Source organism: Solanum tuberosum, unplaced genomic scaffold (genome assembly GCF_000226075.1).
Source record: "Solanum tuberosum cultivar DM 1-3 516 R44 unplaced genomic scaffold, SolTub_3.0 scf00128, whole genome shotgun sequence".
Lineage (NCBI taxonomy): Eukaryota > Viridiplantae > Streptophyta > Magnoliopsida > Solanales > Solanaceae > Solanum > Solanum tuberosum.
The window spans coordinates 871,613-896,055 of record NW_006239053.1 but is presented as its reverse complement, the minus strand read 5'-3'; the positions used below and the strand labels follow the sequence as shown (position 1 = coordinate 896,055).

Here is a 24,443-nt window from a genome sequence, read left to right as displayed (position 1 = left end):
GGGGGGGGGGGGGGGGACTTTTCTTTCTGACATTCGTGTTGATCTTCTAAAACATTTTTTAATATTTTATTATTATTTATACAAGAGTTTCGATTAAATTCGGATCGTGAACTGCAAGTATCTATTCTAAGGATATGGCTACCAATAGAGTTTTCTCCATATCAGAAATTAAACTCAAGACTTCTGATTAAGGATGGAGGAATTCCAACACTATACCACAACTCGTATTGATACATTTAATTTCTTTAATGCATGTGGATGAAGGAGAAAATATCATGTTTTTGGATAACATTTGCCTAGTCATACTCTTCTTATTCTATAGCTCTGGATTTTCTCTCCCAATTCAACTCAAAAGACAAACTAATGTTAAATATTTTTCAGATTTTTTATTTTTATTTTTATATATCAAATTGGATGGGTCAAATTTATTTTAAGTACATTTATTCTAAGAAAATAATATCTTTTAAAATGGAAAAATGATTTTTCTATGATAATAGGGAAATCAAGTTTTACATTTTATGTTGATTGTGTCATGTCCACATTTCAACAATACAACCTCATTTTCACCCAACCACAGTAAATAGTAAACTCCATCTCTATCTCCCCTAATATTTATCCAAATTATATTACTAATTGAATTCAACAAAACAAATAAAAAAGACTTTGTTATTTTCATAAATATTTTCTGAATAAATATTTTTCATTGAAACATTTCCTTTATACCGAGCACGCCCAAGAAGTCAAAGAATATTAATATATGTAATCGATCGAGTTAAACGTTTGAAATGTACTAGAGAATGTTATAGTTCACCCTTGTTATATACACGTAAAGAAATAAAAAAAATCTCCAGCGTATAATTACAACAATAATGACATATTTAATATAGTTTCATAAAAAAATAGAAACATGCGCGAGAGTTTAAGCTAGCAGTTAGGAATAGTTAGATTTAAAAAAATTTAATCAATTATTTGACATAAATTTAGTTAGATCTCAAAAAAAAATTGATCTTTATATATATTTTTTCAAGTAAAATGCATATACACCTAAACAAAATCTGTTGTTTCAAAAAATCACACTTGAATTTTTTTTCTTCAAAGTTTTTAACTTCAAAATCTGTGATAAAACGGAAAGCTAAATATTAAAGAGCTGTCATCCAATTGTAGTGATTGGTGTTTTGGTGGACAAGAAGGGAATGTGACGTTAATTAATTAGTTCAATCAAAAAATAAAAATGGAAGATGGTAATGAGAAGATAAGGAGATTATATTGTCGTGGCATTGGCGTCTTCAATCTCTGTCCACTTCTTCAAACCTAATTATCCTATTATTTCATTTCCATCTAAATAATAAATATTAGAAAATTAGAAAGATAAAATTCACATCTAAATAATATCTCACTTTATATGTACATGTGTTATGTGCTCCACACAAAAATTGTGTAAATTAATCAAACAGATATAAAGCGATTTTGTAACAAACTTTATACCTTCGATATATATGTAAAGTAAAGAGGCCACACAATAAGTTTAATTCTTACAATATATTGATAACGTAAACAATAAATAAAATTACACTATCTGATCATTTAAGAATAGGCAGCGTTCGTATCACAGATTAAATTATATACTAGTTATTGAAAATCTTTATGCTATAAACAAGCTAAGATTATTTTAACTAAATATATAATTGTTCATGTCACATTACTAAAAGGTTATGGTGGCATGGGATTGTCAAGTTCTTTTCATCTTTAGTTGGAGTTAGACTCAAGTTTAAGTTATGAGTATTTATTGATTTTATTTATGGAGGATACTTTCTAAATAAATTTTATTTGGAGTGTTTGAATTAGTCAAAATCACATGCATAGGTCCAATGTCGTTATTAAACATCAAGTTAAATCAAATATTATTTCAATTATGATCATTTCTTAGATTTTTGTTGGATTGTATCAGATTTATTTTCAATTTTAAAATGAACCTTATAATAAATCTATTTCTTTTTACTTTAATTTAAGTTTTAAGTTTTTGTATTTAAAAACATATTATACAACTGATTGAAAAAGATCAATTTTTGGGTTCACCTAATAGTAATTTCTTCTTAGGTTTTATATGTTTATATTTTCATACTATCTTATCCTTATAGTTTTGTAGCTAGATCAAGAATAAAAACTGTTAAATCGAGACCCACAACTATATATAGCTACCACGAAACATAGCTCGATCTGAATGTGACGTTCTTTGTTAATTAAGGAGTAAAAAAACATTTGACATTATTTGTTACTTTCTTGCATTTCAATTTTTTTAGTTCGTCTACAAACTATGTTACTTTTTTTTTTTCCTGACAACTCTTTAATTCTAAACATTTCACATAACATGCCATAAAATTAGAATATTTTATACATTTGAGTTTTGACATATCTTTCGTTTAACATCAAAAAATTCAAGCACCGCACAAATGTTTAGTTGTTAATAGAGTACTGAGCCACGGATTGGAAAATAATTAATATATAATAATTAAAAACATGGCATGTGAAAAAGAAGTTTAACAAATTAGGTGCCAATTTTTTTCTTCTTTTTGCAGTTTTAAGGCCAAACTTATCACGTAGAGTGCTACCTTTGTACCTACCTATGCTCGTTATGACTCTATTCAACTACCATACCCAATTTTGGAGAATATGATTGACAAGAACCTAATAATTAGAGATTAATGGATGTATATATATAATATATAATTTTGAAAATAGGTTATTATAAAGAGTATATATGTAAGACTATTTGTACTTGTTTGTCGCACATATATATAAATATTGTACAAGTTTAGCCATTGAAGAACCCATACATTTATTTGTATCTGCTTATGGCGAATCCAAGATAAATTTTATGAACACGATCGATTGAACTCATAATTAAGTTAGGCTTGGATTATGCATACATTTGGAAATGAAATTTAAAAATGCTTTGAGTCATATACGTAGTTATTTCCCTTCTCTTTAGGTCTCTCACGTTCAATAGACTTCTTTATCTTCTATACTTGTTCATGTTAGTGATTGAGCATTTTAATATTATTTTTTATATTAAATTTGCTCATTATTTTGGTGTCTTAATATTGCCTAATTACTCATGAATTGGCCATTGACTTAGTGGTCATAAAATGCTGGCAGAAACGTTCCAGTGAACGTTGGAATTGGGCAGCATGTTCATTTGCCGTTGGATGCATTTGTAACACTCTCTTTATTTTCATTTTTTACTCTTCCATTATCCTTGTAACATATGTAACTCCTAAAACCATTATCTTCACTATTTACTACACCATTATCTTCCTATTCATTGCTAGGAAGACTTCTTCTAGTATAAATAGTGGTGGTACGGTCTTCATTTGGTTTGTGAGATATACAACACATAAGAAAAAGATAGAGAGGAAAAAGTTTGTCAAAAAGAGAGTTCTTATTAGTTGAAGGGAGGTGTTCTTTTTTGTGGAGCTTTGGACTCAACTCTTGTCCAGAGTTGTTGAGTTATATATTGTGATTAGGCTGTTGTATCCTGGAGGGGACAAGTCAAGAAGAACTACTGTTGGACCGGTGGAAACATTTGCTGCAGTGGGCTTGAATCTCCTTAAAGAGAGCGAGATATCCGCGCCTCAGCCTGAAGAGATTTATTTTTCAATTGTAATCTTGTATTTTTTGTTATCTCGTAAGTTTTCACTAACAGCTTTCACTAAAACTATAATCCTATGTTTGTCTTTCACTGTCAATTATAGCGCGGTAAACTAATCTAATTTATAATTGCATGCATTCTTACTTTACGTGTAAAATGTACTTGCATAAAATTCTTACATAATCAATATGATCTCAACGAGATACAATGTGCAAATAATAATTTATAGTCGTGATTTTTAAGCAAACTAGTTGTGTAATTAAGATACTAGTATGTAAAATAAAATATACCGAGTAGACATTGATTCCCTCCGACTTTGAATAAATAGAAAAGAATAAGAATATGAAACAAACCCGATTATTTAACATAAACTCTCAAACATTATATAATCGTTGATAGCCAAATTATAATAACTTCACTTTAATTACAAAGAGAAGTACTGAAATAACAAGTAACTAAAGATAGAGAGATAAGAATGAGGATGAGAAGTTAAGACCGATTATCGGATCCGGCTCCCCTCCATTTCTTTACTATATGCATAACTCTTCTGTCTAACCCCTATTTCGATTTAACTAATTAATTGATAATTGGGTCTGGATCCAAAATAAAATTCTCTAGTATTTTACTCGGTTCAATAATCCCATCTAAATCAGCCCATTCATCACTTCTAACACACAAGCTTGTACAAAGTCAACTTGATTCACAACAAAAATATCTATTATTCAAAGTCGGGAAAAAAGTTTGATCTTTCAAACAATATTGGGGGAGGTATAAAATATGTTCACACTACTTTATGAAATTAAACAGTTATTATACCAATTGTATATATACTTATTTTCAATATTATATCATATTAAACTTACCCAATTAGATGAAACCTTAAAGAAATGGAATATTCCAAAAAAATCGTGACAAAGAGGAATGTGGACATGAGAATGATATTTACGTCCTTTTCTATTTTTTTCCTTCCTAATGCCATAAAAAATTACATTTTCATTATCTTATTCAAAATATTAAAAGTTTATATGATATTGTAATATTACAAAAGGTAAATTGTTACGATCCAGACCGTCATGATTGGCACCCACACTAACCCTCTAATGGGAGAACCACTAGTACTACCCAACAAAGCAACTAAACCAAAACTAAAGCATTAAAGGATACGAAAATAGGAATAATAGCTAAAACTGAAGTTCCCATAAACTTCCAAAAGATCTAACAACTTAAACAATGCGGAAATTACACAAAAGTCAATGTACCAAAACATCTAAAGTTCAACAAGTCTAAACAAGAAGGGATACAACCCCATACTAATGAACTAAAACTTAATTAGAAAGTCTAAGTCCGAAATGGTGGACATAGACAAAAGGAGAACTCATGGAAGAATTGACTCACCCTTGAATTCGAACGATCACTGATCTTCTAAGCAAGGTCTGTCAGTAGCCGCTTGAAGATGCCCTGTACTCAACAAAGAAAGAGCAAGTGCAGTATCAGTACATAACCACAGTGTACTGGTAGGATCACGCGGTTATCCCACTAAGTGTAACATATATAAGCCATTACAACAATATAATCACATGCGCATACCGAACAAGTACAATATTATCAACATTTACATACAACGAACAACTTCACATTTCTCAAAATACACAATTATGACAAGTCATTGGTCCTCTCATGGAACCCAAACCCAAACAGTTAGCATGCCGGAGTGTGGTACCCGATCCAATGATTATGCTGGAACGTGGCAACCGATCCCATAAATATGTCGAAACGTGGCAACTGATCCAAGTTAGTTATGTCGAAACGTGGCAACCGACCATTCAACACACCACAATCACAATCACAAGTATATCCTCAAGATTATACATTTAAGTCATGATTTCATGGTAACCATCATTCATCTATCTTACTTACATCAAGTGTGATCAATAATGCAACATTCATATACATACATGTATCATAATGAAGCTAGAACAAACGTACATCACACAATAATAGAATCACAACCATCACCTACCTCGAAACAAGCCTGAAACCCTAAGAAACTTGATCCCTCCCTTTTCGAATTCATTCCACTTGTTCTTGGTCTACAAACAATCAATATAACACGAGAATCAATAAACAATCTCTAATTACCCAATCGCTAACAATTCTATAAACCCTAGATCATACCCATGATCTCTAGTACCTAAACTAGGGCTTTTTCCACCATAGAATCTAGATCAAAACCCTCCCCCATCGAAAATTACCCATTCTATTACGTTCTACGGATAGAAAAACAGATTCGGGGAGTGAAAAACTTACATTTAGCCTCAAGACTAGTGGAAAACTGTCAAGAGTCGCTTGGGGTTCGTTCTTTAGCTCTAAAAATCGAAAAGTACAGGATAAAGTCTTTTTGGGGTTTATTTACGACTTTAAGTTGCGTCTGGCCCGCCACAGCGTCCTCACCACAGCGACCACAACCACCGCCAAAGCGGCTTGCATGAAGCAGTGAGCTATTTTAATAATTCCAAAACCCCCATTTCATAACACATCTTTAACCAACGACGCTTAGAAAATACCATTCACGCTAAGATCGATTTCGGGAGTTCTACTCACCCGAATTCAATTCCGTAAAGTCGTACGGGTTCCTTAACAACTTATCTAACTACCCATGTAATCAAAATCATAAATAGATCACCCAATTGTTGCCAGATTTCCCTACACCTTTCCGATTTCGTCCAAATTTGGACTAGGTTGGAGAATTTCAAGTTACTACGAAAAAGTTTTCCAACCCAAAAAATTTTCCCGTTGGCTTTTCTATAACGACGGAACCCGATCGTTACATAAATGCTTAAATAGTGCGCATAAATTTTACAACAATGATATACTGTAAAATTCTACAAGTGAATATGAAGTAAAATATATAGAGCATATCACTAATTTGTGAAGGTAAAAGAAGTTATTTTCCAAGCTAATAAATTTTATTAAAGCAGATATATATGACTTTAGCTTCTTGAGTACAAAGTGAATAATTAGAATATCTCTTTTCACATACAAGTGGTATTGGTATTGGTATTTTTTAATAAATAAAAAGGAAATAAATTAATCAAAGAAATAGATTGATTTGAAATTGTCGCCCACAATCCCAAAACACAACTGACCCACTCAGTCATATTGGACCAAAGTGGATTCAACTGGTAAACATGTTTATTTATTTATTTTTATATATAAAGCACGTGATTTAAATATTAACATTAAATATCATTTCACCCAGAGAAAAAATATCTCACACGGAGAACCAAATAAACTGACGTCACAGACAAGAAATATAATTACAAGAGTTAAATGAGTGATTTTGACTGACTCGCTTAAAAATCACTTGAGCAAAAATAAATTAGACTGAAATGTGGGTCATACCAAAATCAACTCAATTTTTATTAAGTTAATTAATTTATTTGTTTTTTTTTTAATATTTAGTATTTAATATATTTTTTTATTACGGTTATGTATAACACATTAAATAGAAAATAGGATAAATTTTTTTGAATTGGATTAAGCTACAAATGATTAGGTCAATAACCCGTTCAAATTTAGACAAATTATATTTTTATGGGTTAATTTTATCATCTTTAAAATTTAAATATAATACTCCATCACAGTTCTTATTTTTTTGTTAGCTTGTGTCAAAAGGAACGATAGTTATTATATTTTGAAAAAATATTTTGATTTTCAGTTTTTATTTAATTACATTGTTTTTATGAGCGCAAAATTCTCACGATATGTTATATAGAGTTATAAGTCTCGATGTTTTTATTTTTTCTTAAACACATCTTATATGTAGTTATAAATTTCGATATTTTTATTTTTTCTTAGACACTATATCTAATAAAATTTTCCTATATAATAAAAATATTATGTAACACATAGTATAATTATTCATGTCAAACACAATTGAACGGTGGGAGAAAATGTTGTCTATATCATTGCACGTTATATCACGAAAAATAACCTTATCAATAATTAATTTAATTAAGGTTTGAGTAATTGTTGGTATCTTTCATCAACATTGGTTCTAGTGCAGTGGTGGAAATGTTTCACCCTAATTAGAGATTTTGAAATTCAAAATTTTGGATATGTAGAAAATCTCGCCACCCATATAAACTTTGTAGTTCGTGATTTTAATTTAATCGGAACTACAATAGGGATCCTTCAACATGTCCGGTGAGCGTGAAGGACTAGGCCGCTGATTAATTTGGGAGTGGGCCCATCAAATTCATGGGCCGATGCTGTCACTATCAATTACGAACTTATTTCAGTCTGTTAATTAAGTGATAAGAAAATAAATATTGCAAGTGGGCCGCGCCATTTCTGAGCTTTACTTTATGCACCGTTGGTTCCTTACCCTTTCTTAATCAAATCAATAATTAGGATACAAAGAGAATAATAATACATAGGATAATTTGTAACATAGTGAAAAATATATGATTGATATGTTATCGGGTAAATATAATATAAATGTTGATACCTAAGGATTGCGATATCGAGGTTAAAATATTGTCAGGAAATGGAAAATAGTGAAGAGATTGGACTTTCAACAACAAGATGAAAATTTAGATAGTCAATCAAATCACCCTATTTTACGTGAATATGTTTGATTGGGTAGGTTTAAGAGGAAATTAAAGATTATTATGGTATAAAACAAAACATATAAATTTATATGGCTAGAAATCATCTCATTAAAATTAAAATTAAAAGTTTAAAGTTAAATTATTTCTAAATCTAAAAAGATGTCATTTTTTTAAGTAACTTGAAAAATATTACATAAATTGAAACGACATGAAAATTATTTTCATAATATACTCTTTATTGTTTCTCATTTAGTAATTAAAATAATAGGCAGATTTCCTTTTTTAACTTATGCCTGTATTGGTTATTATATTCTTATATGGAATCTAATAATTTAACTCATTTTTTGCACCAAAAAATGAAAAAAAAACACATTGTGCAATTGATTGAAAAAAATAAATACAAACAGTTTGGAAGTTTTTTTTTACTGAGAAAGACAAAATGATTTCTTCACGAAAAGAAATCAAAGCACAATGAGAATGATAGACAGAAAGTTGTAGATTTTCACACAACATAATAATATCACTTATGTACAATAGATTTTAATTGCATTATTTCTAACAATTCAGTATAAAATAATTGTATTTCTGTTCAACAGTTATTCATAAATTTTAATTTTAATCATTATTATACCTTCAAGCAACAGGAAATAAATCATATTCAGCCTATTTGTTTTAACTATATTAAACTCATACGATGACAAAACAAATTGAATGTTAAACAAGGTTAACTAATATAGTAATTAATAATTTATTAATTTTTTGAAAACTCACTAAAGGGGTATATCAAAATTAAAAGCAGAAATTTTAATTATTTAAATATAAATATATTTAGTTAAATATTACTGTGACTAAAATCATAATATATCGATATTTCTAAGATTCAAAGCATGAGTTTTTCTTTAGTATATTTTTTACCCCGTACTACGTAATATGTCTCGCACGCATCCACGAATCCCCCTCACTTCAACAAGATTTATTTAAAAAATTGCAGGTGAGGGTTAAACTTTTTTAAGCACAAAAGATTTTTTTTATCGTTTCAAAAGAGATTTGTCTAGTTTTGAGGTATAAAGATATAGCAACTTAGAGATCTCTCACGTGTGAATATGCCAACTACAATATTAGGCCTAAATTTATGTAGCATGGTATGAGGGACAAAATAGGATATATTTTTTCCTATCTTTTATATAGAATAGTATTTCAAACTTTTTAGTATAATTGATGAGATAAAATAATTTGAGACTAATTAATATGATAATCAAATATGGGATATAATTAATTTCAAAACATGTACCAAATGATATCTAGTGTTGAAATGTAAAATAACTTTGGATCATTGAGGTGAATAAATCTAGAAGCTAATATATGATAATATGAATATTAATATATACTTGCAAAATATAGTGCCACCTTCATTTACTTTTATTTTTTACTATATTAAAAATAGATCTTCACTTTTACTTGTCATTTTTCGAATATCATGAATTATTATTTTTCATGTTTTATTCTTAATATTAATTATTATTTACCAAATTATTTCCCAAAATCCAAAAATTATATATCAATTAATATGCATTTTATATTTTTTTTTAATTTTTTTTTTCCGGTTTTCTATCTGGTGTTCAGAGTCAACATTAGAGCTTCAACTAAATTTGGTCGTACTACAGTACTCATTTAGGGGGTAGAGTTTCTAATAATGATTTTTTCATATTTAAAGCTCAAATTCAAGATTTCTAATTAAGAATCGAACAATTTAACTACTGCACTACAACACATGTCTAAAATATTTATATTACTTATTACTTCATTTGTCCCTAATTACTTGTCTACTTTTGAATTGACACACATATTAAGAAAACAATTAATGACATAGTGAATTTACCATTTTATCCCTATTAATTATGAAGTGGACGAAAGTTTTACATTTTTCAAAGTAATTAATCATTTAATTGAAGGTATAATAGGTAAGAAAAATTTGTCCTTTCTTGATTTGTCAAAATAGACAAGTAATTAGAGACAACTATAAAAGAAAAAGTGGACAAGTAATTAGTAATAGATAAAGTATTAATAGGTGTGCAAAGACTAGTAAAATTGAACAATCGTAAAAACAATTGAATATTTTTAAAAAAATTTGATACTGCACTCGCAAGAGACTTCTGGAAAAAAAAAAGAGCACGAGCAATTTAATGGCCAGTCACCATTTTTATATTTATATTTTTCTGACACACACAGCTTTATTCATCTGTGTTATCACTCATCACATTTTTTTTTTCAAATAGAAGTGCTTGGCACCAAATTCTAATAACCAAAAAAATAAAATAACAAAAACAAAGAGGAGATTTAGCGAGGAATAAAAATAGCATTAATAACGCAATTGCGCAACAGCTTGGAAGAAAAATAATCCTCATTATTTAAACTTTTTTTAATTAACAAATGAAAGTTGGTTATCATTTTATTTTGTTTTGGTTAATGTTTTCCTTCATGTGGTTCACAATGATTCTCTAATTAATTGTGATATTTTCATAGCTTATGGCTTTTTACCCTTTTAAATTTGTTTTAATATGCATTATTGAAGCCGATGTTTTGAAAACAATATCTCTATCTCCATAAAGTAGAATTAAAATTTGTATATACTTTAACATTATTAAACCTTATCAATGAAATTACGCTAAATATATTATTGTTATTTCCTCCATGAGGAATCGAATGACTTTTTTTTGGAAAATGTAAAAGAAACTTTATAACCAGTTAGAGAGCTCATTCAAGCTTGAGGCTTGTTCGGAAAAGGAATATCAAATGAAAGTGAAAAGAAAAAAGAAAAGGGTGTGTGCAAAAGGAAGTAGAACCTTTGGAATCAGGTAGACTCATTACACAATTAGCCCTAAATCATTTGCCAGAGTTTTGTCTTTTGACTTTTATTAGCCATATATTTATAAGTCACATATTTACATATTCTTTTTATAATTAAATATGTGCAACCACATGCTATTATAAGTTAATTTTGTAAAAATTCACTGGTCTAGAAAATTAACAGTGGTAGTAATTAACTATTTCTTAATATAATCTTTTCATTACATGAAACGAACAATCTATTTACATCAACATGATCGTGTCTTGCTTTAAAGGACACATCTTTTTATTAGGCCTAATTTTTTTTGGAATGAATAGTTTTCCATGTCTCTTACATTAAACTCGCGATTTGGTTTCCTTGCTAACGCATGACATTTAGTTTTGTTAGGATAAAAAAAAACCTCGATTGAAATAATAATTACAATAATATATTAATATGATTGCGTTACTGGAAGTTTTGAAAATTTTCATTATTTCTTATTTAATATAAGTCAATAAAATGATTAGGTGACCGCTCCTTTAAATATACAAATCATTTAAAGATTCAACTTGCCAAAGTAATAATATCTCACCTCTCATGCTTCATTGCTTATAGTACAAACAAAACTAAGTTGTAAGAAAAATCTTCTTATAATAAATTATAGTCGCAATTAACCGACTTTCTCTTATGTTTAAGTAAAGCTTTTACACAATAAATGACAGCCAGTTAAACTAAAATGTGAACTTTTTGAAACGTGTCATCAAAATTGCTAAAGTAAAATAAAAAATTATAGAAAAAATCTACTGGACACGTGGCACGTTCCCATTGTTGGTTAAAATCCAGAAGTCCCGTGAAGTGAGCCGCGTTAAACTAACTAATCACCCAACGAGTCTCTCGTTTGCTACACCACCCCATATTCCAAGATATCTACCTTTCTCCAATTTGCCTTTTGACTCTCTACAATATATGAGATAAAAAACACCTCTAAATTCGACCTGATATTAGTTTTATTTTTAAGCTATTGATATAACTCAATCTCCTAATATGAGTGAAATACACTTTTAAATTATCGTTAAGTTTTAAAGTGTTTTCAAGACTTTTCTGACTTATTGTTAATAACTCCATGCCCCTACCAGTAGATTAAATAAGTGTTTTTAAGATTGTCAATAGTTCAAAAAGAAAATTAGTAATTAATTTGTTTATTCAATACTTTTCTGAATAAAAATATTTTCTCCGTCTCAAATTACTTATCAATGTTTGAATTTTCAAATGTAGAATTCATAGAATTTTGACTAAGATATATTTTATCATATCGATATAGGAAAAAATAACTATTAATAGTTCTGTGGGAGTTCTTTTGAAGATAGAGTATACTGGAATTAAAATATGGAGTGTTTATATAAATTAACTTTTGAAAAATAAAATATGATAATTATTTTAAGACAGATGAATATGGAGAATCCTAGTTCCCATACAAAGTGTAACAGGCTACCGGCAAATTTGCGGGCGTCAATGTGTACATGTTTACAAACTATACGATTTGATTCCTTCTGCGGGAGATCTTTTACCCACTTGTTGCTGTATTTTTGTGTGTTAATTAAGTAGTAATATTCATAAAATAGTACTTATATCATTTATATACTGAGGCAGAACTAATATTAAGAAATAAACTATTAAGAACGCAACACAGCAGACTTTAATATGTAACTAGTCATTTTTAGTTCATTAAGAAAGATAAATATTTAACTTTTTTTTATATTAGACAAAAAAAAATTTGATGAAAGAAATTCAATAAATTCCGTTGGATTATTTACTATTTAGCTCCACCCATGCATTTTAAAGTTAACACCACTTGAGATGTATTTTGGAAATAATTTTGTTACAAAGCTTTTTGAAAATATACAGTAGTTTATACGGAAAAAAATTGTTTTGAATGATTAGAACTTGCAAAAATATTATTAACTGTTAGTATACGAGTTTTTTTTAAAAATAAATAAACGTCGACTCACTTCTTCACTGAAAAATATATTTGAGAATTTTGTTTGCAAAATATTTCATAAACCACCCTAAAAAAATCACTTCTTTAATAAACAATTAAAGTAATAAAAGTCTATTTTTTTTTTATGTTATACTCCCTCCATTCTTTTTCACTTGTCTAAGTTTAGATATTTAAAACTAGAGGCAGAGACAGAATATGAAGTTTCGGAGTTCTAGCGTGAAAAGTATTTCCATGCTTCATTCATTACCACTGAGCTATCAATCGATTTTGGTATGGGTTCAAAAGTTAATATATACATATAATTATTTAATTTTTCAATACAAATACAAAATCTATGAAAAAATTACTGTGTTTGTCTGAACTCCCATGTATATTATTCTATATAACTAATATTAATATGATAAAAAATTCCATATAATTTAAGTAAAACAAAAAATGTAGAATCTTCTTCATTGCAAATTGGCTATGACTTGGGCACAGCTGTCAAAAATATCCTAGCATTATACCGAAAAAAAAAAAGAGAGTAAAATATCATACCGGCAACTTCTCAACTCTTTATAATATATAGTATACGTGTATACTACTATACTACTTGATTCTATTCGTACTTCTCCGTCCGTTTTGGACTCTGTTGAGATTTTTTAAAAAAAATTATAAATTTTTGTTTATTTTTATTATTATAATAATTAATGAAATTATAATATAGAAAGTGCCCTTTTTCTGTTCAAGCTGGCATATATATAACACCTCAACTAACTGCAATTGTTGATAAGCGTAAGTCTTCTGCGGTGCTCATACTTCGCTTTCACCGCCGGAAATCACTGCTTTGCCGGTGACAGTGCTACTGCTTTTTCGGTGACAGTGCTGCGTATTATTAGGACGTAAGTCTTCTTTTGATAAATTGAGATGAATTTCTATGTTCATTTTATTAATATTGAACTTTGTTGTTATTTTGATCCTATTTTAATGGCTGAAACAACTTTTTGGTTATTATATATATTTGCGTTTACTAATTCAGTTCAACTCGAAAACTATATGGTTTACCCTTTCCGTGTATTTTCAGGGAAACAGTTGTGAACGTGATTTGACTTATTTGGTCGGTTCATTTATACTTGTTTTTGCAGGTTTTGGGATCTCGAATTTTGAAATCAAAGAAGAAAGTAAGGTGAAGCCTTTTTGTGGATCCGAATCAAAAGGGTTGAGACTTTTTTCTTCTTCTTTCTTGTTGCTAGTATTCTGGGTTTCGGTTTCGAGTTTTGAGTTGTCTATTTTCAACCCTCCATATAATCTCTGGTTTAAGAGTTTTTGAGTGGAGAAAAATGGGAGTGAAAGTTGCCACTACATGTTTGCAATGGGCTCAACCTTTTGTTCCTCACTCAACCTCTTCTTCTTCTCAAACTTTTGCTTCTGCAATTTCTTCCCCTTCTTCCTCAAAACGCCATAGTTTTAGCAGAAAAGGGTCTCTTATTTGCCGGTATGTCCATAGGCCCGACAAATCCGCACTTTTTGGTACCCAATTGTTGAATCTATACAGATCTAAATCTTGTGAGCAGCTTAAGCCAAGGACTAGAACAATTAGAAGGGCTTCTAGCACCAGCGCCAGCTTAGATTCATTTTCAGATGAAGAATTTTCGAAGGAGATACAAGAATTGGCAAAGAAATTCCAGTTATCAGACGTTGAAAATCCCAGTACTATAAGTTCTCAGAGTGACTCTATGGAAACAAGGGATGAAAGTATTAGCAGTGATAGTTATGATATTAAGTTTTTGGAGAATCAGAGGCCGTTTGATCCTCTAGAACAACCGGATTGGCCTGAAAGAGACGAGATAATTCCTGCGAATATTGAATGGAAGGCGAATAGTGTGGATCTCCCTTTTTCTCTTAGGATTATAAAGAGAAAAAAACAATGGCAAGATGGGGTCAGAGATACAGGAGAGTCAGCATACTGTTCTGTGAAAAAAGCATTTTCGAATATGGTGTTCATAATTCGAGAGCTGCAAAGCTATACTTTGCAGATGAGGGAATTGCTGTTTTATGAAGATCTACAGGGGATCTTAGTGAGAGTACAGAAGGAGATGCATGCATCTTTTGTGTGGTTATTCCAGCAAGTATTCTCACATACACCAACTTTAATGGTATATGTGATGATACTGTTGGCTAATTATAGTGTTCATTCTATGGCAAGCAGTGCTGCTATTGCTGCTACACCGCCACCACTCACCGAGACTGTTTCTACTTTAGATGAGAGTCATTTCAACCAGAAATTTGATTCTTCTGCAATTAAGACATTTTCAGTGTCATCTTCAAGTGGAAAAGTTACTTCAATTGGTGGAGGCAATGGTGGTGGGAGCTACAAGCCAATTGCTAGTGGAAATGATGGTGATGGGAGGTTTGACGGACAGATGTCGAATGGGATTTCTTCAATCGAGCGCGGTAGGGTTGGTGAAGAAGAGTGTGTATCTGGACAAGAAACAACGGAAGAAGAGTTGCAGATTTGGAATTCAATTGTAGATGAGGCTTCTAAGATGCAGGCTTCAGTGAGAGATGAGTCCTTGGATCATGAAACCATGCAAAGATTTGTCTCTCCAATAAACGCAAATATTGAAGTCGGCAACTATGCAGAGTATATCAAAACAGAGCTGCTGTATCTAGTGGAGCTAAAGCAAGAACCGCAAAATACACTATTGCTAACCAATTATGCTCAATTTCTTTTCTTGGTCGCCCAAGATTATGACAGGTACCAAAATTTTCTCTCTTATTCTTATGTTAGATTTTTATCCTTTATTTGTGCTAAGATGAGAACTTTACCTAATTGGGAAAGATTCAGTCATGATTTGTTTGCTCAATTAGCTGATAACATAAGGTCAACATAGTTACTTCGTAGAAAAATTGTTTTGGTGGGCTTGAAAAATCACCTTCACAAAGCAATTGTCGTTTTGTTATACTTTGGATGGGACTTGATAGAGTAGTGTGTGGTAGTACTTTAAATCTTTTCCAAATTATACTACTATTCTGAGTGGTCCCAAGGTGTGGGTTCGCATTGAAATATCATACTGCATGTAGTCCCCATTTTAGTCTTAGAATCAAAATACTGTTGCATTTGTGTCATATCTTTCTAAATAGTAATTAGACATTATGAGTCTTAGAAAATTACTATGTTGTTCGGATCCTTCAAAAATACTGTTGCATCCGTGTCATATAGTGTATGTATTTTGGAGAATTATACATGGGTGGGACAACATTTTTGGAGCAAGTTATAGAGGTTTAGAAGCAGTATATGGTCTTCAATTATTGGTTTGCTATGGACTTATTTTTGTGTGTTTTGTTACAAAACAGAGCAGAAAAGTACTTCAAGAAAGCAGCAGAGGTGGAGCCAAAGGATGCAGAGGCATTGAATAAGTATGCAAATTTTCTGTGGAAAGTAAGGAAGGACCTTTGGGCTGCAGAAGAGACGTTTAATCAAGCTATAGCTGCAGAACCAAGCAATAACTTTTATGCAGCTAATTATGCTCATTTTCTTTGGAATACTGGTGGTGAAGATACTTGTTACCCACTCGACTCTTCCAATACTGATCTATAATCCCAAAACGAAAAAGAGAATAAAGATGATTGATTAATGTGGAAGATGTAGGACAAAAACAAGAAGACGAGATCGAAGAAAAATCTTATTGGTTAAGGAGATACAATTGAGAAAAATAAAATAAAGGGATAACGACAAGGGTGTCCAAGATAATTTTGATCATCAACTGCTTCACTTGGACTTTCCCTTTGTTTGTTAATTGCTGGACAGTGGTGTTGTTGGAGACAAGGAAGAGCAAGGAGGGTGACTTGGAATTGTTAATTAACAAACCATATCATATCCCTTTGGCCTTATTTAAATAATACTACTTTCTAGTAGTAATAATATGATACAGCTCCTCTTCAAATGTGTAAATTCAGCAAGTCTTGGCTATTTTAGATCAGAGAAAAGTGAAGAGGGCCTCTACTTGGTGATTTTTCTGTTTTCTTTTAACATATTTCTTTTGTTTTGCATAGTTCAGTTCAGATGGCCAAATTGTAATTAAACTTTTGTTAATAGATAATTGCAATAATGCGTAACTTTTGTTACTTGCTGGTTATCGGAAACACACTCTCTATTTCACTTTTGAAGTAGAAGTAAAGTTTGTGTATACTCTTCTTTCTTCAGACTTCATTGTGTGGGACTTCTTCTTGTTTTTGTTGTGTAGCTCTGCTGAATGACATGATCCGACGCGTAGGGCAGCCCATGCTTTGTGCTATGTGGATGTTGTTTGCACTAAACACAGTACGGTTTGGCACATGAAGATGGTCTATTACAACAACAGTACTATTTATTTTAATATAATATATGTGCATCTACTGTAAGATCTATATATTTTTATCTTTGTACAAGAAAGTAAGAGAATGTTTATAAATATATTACTATCTTTTTTGCATAGAAAAGAGTCATGACACACTATCACGTGACTATGCTAGAAGTACTAATCTAAATGTCTCTTTCGTGTTGTGATGCCGTCGATCATAGTAGGAGTAAATACAATGTTTACGTCAAATTATATGTAAATAATTATTTACAAACATATATTATGTATCTATAAGTTTGATGTAAAGGGTAAGCAACAACCGGTAGTATAGTAGAAAAAAAATCGCTTTCTGATAAATCACTGAAAATGAAATATTTTTAACTTTTATTCATATGCTTACATCATTTTGTTAAACAAAGAGATTCCTTATTTTCTATTTTTATTTGAGTTAGCTAATAGAGTAAATAATAATGATGATAATTTTCTTTTTTCTGCTGGGAATAATAAAAGGGCCAGTCCATTATAGATAGAACTTATCTTTCTATAAATCACAAAAAAATTGAGAAATTAGAGTCCTTTCGTTCACGACGAAGATTTGGTTGCAATTGTGTGGACCTTAGCCTGTGCTCCAAATAAATAATTGAAGGAGGCGCACTATCACTTTATTAATATTACACGTGAGACATATTTAAATAAAATAATAAAAATTGATTAAAATATCTATTGCGTGAGTATTCGAAGATCTTTCTTAAAATAATTTTCTTTCTCTAAATGAAAAATTAGTGGAATTACAGATTGTAATCAAATGATTAACGAACATTTATAATGCATAATATACGAGTCTCAAATTGCGATGATAGTAGGTAGATAGTCGCAAATCGCAATTGGTTTTGTAATGTTTTATAAATTTATATTTTAATGTTATATTTTATTAGAAATTTGATTATTATTTTTAAATATAAAAGATCACAAAAGGACAAATAAGAAGTATTTGCATGATTAGTATTAGATTCAAATTATAAAGTGTTCAATTGACCAATTTTCACCGATTACAATCCTCGTGATTCTCATTGTACTCCATATTTTTTCTTATAAAGGAAAATGGTTGGAATAATCGAGAAATCATTTTACATGGTGAGCATTTTTTCGCGGTTTCAATTCGTTTGTCCTATTTTAATTTGATGTAGAGTTTAAGAAATTAATATTTTAATCTTATGGTATTGAATTAAAAATAAGTCAAATAGTCTACTATATATTTTAATTTTGTGGTATTGAACATGTTACATGTAAAGTTAAAATTAAAAGTTGTTAAAAAAGAGAGAAACTTTTATTCTGACTAAAAAGAAAAATAGGAGGGAATAATATGTTTCATACTTGTGCTACGTACGTAATTAACAGTAGGAAAAATCTTTTTGGCCAGAATTTGGCTAGAATGATAGTTTTTCTATGTTATTTTAATTTTTTAAACATTTTTACCCTTTTAACTTAAATATATTTTAACAAAAAAATGGAAAAAAGATCGATTTGTTTTAAAATATAAAAAAATATTATAATTTTTTTAATTTTCTGGCAAAATTCTGGCCAAAATGTTTAATATTTATACAATGGCTCTGTCAATATTTTCTTTCTTCAAACTCTGGGATTACAAATGTTATATTCTCGTAAGAATTTTTTTTCCATTCAAATTATAAGTAAGCATATGAGATCTTTTTCATTAATTTAACTATCCCTTAATTAAGCTAGTGTATTTGTCACATCACAAGGAGTGGGAAATTAGGAACTACTTTGGTGCTCCATCTGTGGAAGAAAACCCATATATAATGAGACATGCAGGGTTTTAGGCAATAATAACTAATACAATTTATAAACAAAAATATCAAGAATTGGTTTTAATAATACTGATTTCCTCTGATATTCATATTAGAGTCGAATTAAATTAATCTTCGCACATTACAAGATTTACTTTTAAGGATGACACTCCTTTCAATCTCAACCTCTCATAAGCTTAAATCTAATTGTATTTCTTATTAAAGTCAATAGATTCAACCATTCTATCATAACTCATATTGCTGTAATTTTTAAACTTTTTTAATTTACGGTTACTTTGCAGTATGGTAGCACCGTCAATATACTATTAATGCAAGACATTTACTTTAATTTCAACACCATACTTCCATATGAAAGACCATATCATACACAACTACTTCATGTGATTTTCTTTAATTTTCTTAGTTCATTGTACGAGGAACTCCCACATTTGATAGGGTGAGGTGGCCAGAGGAACATTAATTAATACCACAAATATTCTTTCTTCATCGGTTTATTTTTACTTGTCACATTTTGTCTCTCAAAAGTCAAATTGCATGACTTTTGACTAACATTTTCAAATTTATTTTTTCATTATATTAATATGAGAAGGATTGCAACTTATAATATTTTTCATATAGTTTTTGAATATCGAAAATTTTAATTTTAATTATTGAATTAATCTAACTCAATTTAACTTTGAATATGAGTTAAGTTATCAAGTAGATGTGAATGGAGGGGATAATACTGTTCTTTTTCAAAAAAAATAAATCACATTTGAGAAATAAAGCTCGTTTGTCACACCGTACATATAGTGAATATTGAAACAAATTAATAGATTCCTACGTAGCTATAATCAAGTTAATTCAAAATAAAATATGTATTTGCTAAATTCTTTTGACTATCGAAAATAATCTCTCAATCTCACAAAAATAGGAATAAAATTTATGTATATCCTAGTCTTCAGACTATATTTATGAGATCACACTAAATATGTTATTATATTTATGCTTTTTGTAAGAGAAAGCTGATAACTGCAAATTTGGATAAGTGTTTGATATTTTAAGTAACAAAAAACAGATCACAGAGCTTGAATAAAATCAAAAGCAAAGTTCATATTGGTGAGGGTTACTCATTAAAACAATATTATAAGGAGGCAATAGCAGGTTCACTCAACCAATGTGACACAATCTAACATCTAAATGGTATAAATATGTAAAACTTTATTTTCACAAGAAAAAGTAATTACCATTAATGTTTTCTCATTCGCCACAAACCAAAATTTGAATATACAAATCATTTAAAAAGTCTCACCCGTATGAACAAGAGGAAATTTTAAAAATAACTACGACTAAAAATTTAATCAAGGCTCTATAATAATAGTTCTTTGATTACGATTCGTAGCTATATGTTAGAAAAAGGATAGAGACGAGTGATATATGTTTTATAATGCAATATACCTTTTCTTTTGAAGTAAAAATTCTCTTCAAACATACATACAATGCACTTTATTTCGACCAAATCTCACAGGGTCGTATTTTCTATAAATAAAATAAAATAAAATACTTTCGCTCCGTATATACAACTAATATAACAATATTCATATTATATTTGAGTGTGTTGTGTAATTATTTGAAAATAATAACTGCATGATTCAGCAATTTTAAACTATACTTTTATAAATCTGATTTAACACTTTGATGATCAAAGAAAAAGTATATAATTAAGTCATATTCTTTTGTGGAAAAGTTAAATAGGAGAAGACACATATCACGAGCACAATAACTTGCTTTTTTGACATTTAGATTGGAAATTGTCCACTTGTTTTCATATAATATATTAGCCTTTTCCCATCCATAATGGACCTAAAATAACTTACGTTTTGTCTCTGTATTTATGTCTTTCGTGAATGCATCGGCCCACTAAAGTAAATTCACCGAATTATATAAGACATTTGTTACGTCCCAAAATAAGTGTTATTTTAGCAAAAAATATATTCATTAAGATATCAATAAATATAATGTGTATAATGTGGGGTTAATTAAATTATCCCAATTTAATAAATATTTTTTTGAAAATGTATGGACTTAGGATCGTTTTTTTGTTCAGCTAAGATAACTCTTATTTTGAGATTATTCTTTAATTCGAGTCCTCAAACTCAAAGATACTTAATACCCAACATAACACATGGACAATCTACTAGGGATAGCTAATATTAGCTTGTCAAATCGTTATTCTTTTATTGATATATTTGCTCAAAAATATTCTTCATGCAACATGCATAAAATAGGAAAAATAAAGTCATGATATATGTACTTCCTAAAGTAGTTGATGAGCATTAGGTGCTTATCCACTCATATTGACTTGATGTTAACACTATGTTTTATAGTAATTAAGACAATTGTATTACGTAATATACTTGTGTAGCTAAGGTTATAGATGTATTATTTGAATACGAAGCATGCATATTTCATCAATCAATAAAATTTAGTGCTTTGGCTACTTGAACTTTACCTTTTGGTGAGGATTTGATTTCCGGCACAACTTTCACCTTGTTGGTCACTACCTAGATATTTTTAGTAGCTCACTACTTAACAACAATTTAAAAGTAAACAATCTCTCTACCCCAACCCACATATACTAAGGATAAAATCTACATATATTTTGCCTTCTTCAAATTCCACTTGTGAGATCTTACTGAATATTGTTGTTGTTATGACAAGGTTCAACGATATTATTTAGAAGAGATATGGGCTTTTGTAGGCCCAGTAGACCAGTAAATTGGGCTTCATAAGTCATAACTTATTGGTCTGAAAGATGTGGGCTGAAGTGGCTAACTGGTACTCAATTTCAAATATGGATTTTTCTGAATCCAGTTATAAACATGACACACGTCTTTACACATACTGTAATTCATAAATCGTGATTAATTAATACATATCTCACTTTGATTTATAATTTAATCTTAGTAAAGTTATATAATTTGATAGTAACACAATAGAATGTGATTAAATATTGGAATAAATATTTGAGTACCGCATACCAATATTTGGGCCCAAAAGATACGAGGCCCCACTGCCAGTTCAACCCCAAGCAAGTGAGCTTCAGGCCCAACATATTTGAGGCCCAAAAGTTATTAAAATATTTATTTAATTATTTTTATCATTTATAAGAGTAATACTTTATTTTTATCATTTAGAACAAATTTGTAAGATTTTTTGAAAAAAAATGTCTCAAGCAGAATTAGGTTAATTAAGTGATGTGTAGGACTTATGATTTATGTTGATTCTTCAATTACCCTTTGTAGTAGTAAACACAATGTTAAATATTTTAAGGGCAGTTAGCTGAACAACTAAAATTTCCCACATAATTTAATTAAAAGTTAATAGTGATAAGTGGAATAATACTAGGACTAAGCCAGTATATAGCTTTAATTTAGGGATTAAAAGTGCTATTTGCCCTTTAAGCAAATTAAGGGGCTGGTCATCATGTTATCTCTAAATGAGTAATTAAGCATTTAACAGTAATTGAGAGAGGTATTAATATGGAGCTTAAAGTCGTCCATAATTCCCTCTTAATACACTATGGAGAAAATTAAGAGCATCAATTACCTTATTAATTATCATCCTTTTAATTCACCCTATCCTCTAAAACAAAATTCAATTCCCCATTGGTTTTAAGAGCAATAATTCTTCTTTTTTTAAAAAAAAATAAAAAAAATATTTTATCCCTAATTTAATTTACGGGCGCGAAAATGGATAAATATGAACTTTTTTTGGTACACTAAAAAAAGGTTTTTTTTCCCCACCACCTAAATATGTATATTATTGGCCTTATACTTTATATATATCTTAGCATTTTATGATTGTAATTGGTAAAACAAAAAGTAAATTCTAAATGATTGGAAAAACATTTTTCTTGTTTCTCATAAAAAAAAAAAAACTTATCTTCTTCACGTTTATACTGTTCAGTTGCTAAAAAAATTGCATGTTTATTTGACTCTTACAAGATGTGTACATATAATAATGACCTTATAATTGATATTTTAGCATCTCATGATTGTTGATAAAACATAGTAAAATAAATTCTAACTGATTGGGAGAAATGGTTTTTTTGTACCCAAGAAAAATTGTTATTAGAATCTTTTATAAGCTATATATCGTACTTATGCCGAGAGTAAAAACTCCATTTTGTTGACATTTTTTCAAATTAACCAATATTCTTCATTTCTATATAATTAATTTGTTAAAGAATCTATATGTTTATTTATCTCTTACCAATTGGCACGTTTATTGCTCGTTAACTATTTGTCTCTTACTAAATATGTAAAATAATGACCTTATAATTGATGTCTTATAGACCGTTGGTATAAAATAAAAAATATATATTTTAAATGATTGGAATTTTTTTGTATCTAGAAAAATTAGTTCTTAGAAACTTTTGTAAGTTATATGACGTACTTAAATCGAGGGTAAAAGCTATATTTTGTTGGAATTTTTCTAGATTAACTAATCTTCTTCATGTCTATATCATTCATTTGTTAAGAAATCTACACATTTATTTCTCCTCTATCAAAAAAATTTGCACAATTATTTATCTTTTTCTATATGCGTATAATAATGACCTTACATATAATCGATGATTTAGCCTCTCATCATTATTGGTATAGCAAAAGATAAAATTCTAAGTAATTGGAAATATTTTTATTTTGCACCTATGAAAAAATAGTATCTTTTATTAGCTACATGATTTAGTACATTGAAAGTAAAACTCCATTTAATATATTGATCAAATCTACATATTTATTTATCTCTTATCAAATGCGTATAATAGTGACCTTATAATGGATATTTTAGCATTTTATGACTATTGGTAAAATAAAAAATAAATTAAATGACTGGAGAGATAATTTTCTTGTATCTCGAGAAAATAATTCTTATTATTTTTAATAAGTTACATGACATACTTAAGCTGAAAGTAAAAGCTCCATTTTGTTGAATTCTTTTTTAGATTAACCATTTTCTTCATGTCTATATTATTCATTTGTTAAAGAATCTACACACTTATTTATCTCTTACAAAATAAATTTGCACATTTATTCGTCTGTTATCAAATGTGTATAATAATACCCTTATGATCGATAGTTTAGGATCTCCTGATTGTTGGTAAAGCAAAAGATAAATTCTAAATGGTTGAAAAAACATTTTTCTTATACCTCGAAAAAAAA

The 24,443-nt window shown here is 29.4% G+C and overlaps 1 protein-coding gene across 1 annotated transcript; it reads left to right on the top strand.

Moving 5' to 3' along the window:
• The first annotated feature begins 13,763 nt into the window (after positions 1–13,763).
• LOC102586166 (uncharacterized) lies at positions 13,764–17,206 on the top strand. The gene is made up of 3 exons (XM_006350766.2): positions 13,764–13,969; positions 14,213–15,825; positions 16,425–17,206. Exons 2-3 carry the CDS (start codon positions 14,408–14,410, stop codon positions 16,666–16,668), a joined length of 1,662 nt encoding a protein of 553 aa, XP_006350828.1. The 5' UTR covers positions 13,764–13,969; positions 14,213–14,407; the 3' UTR covers positions 16,669–17,206.
• Positions 17,207–24,443: the final 7,237 nt, after the last annotated feature.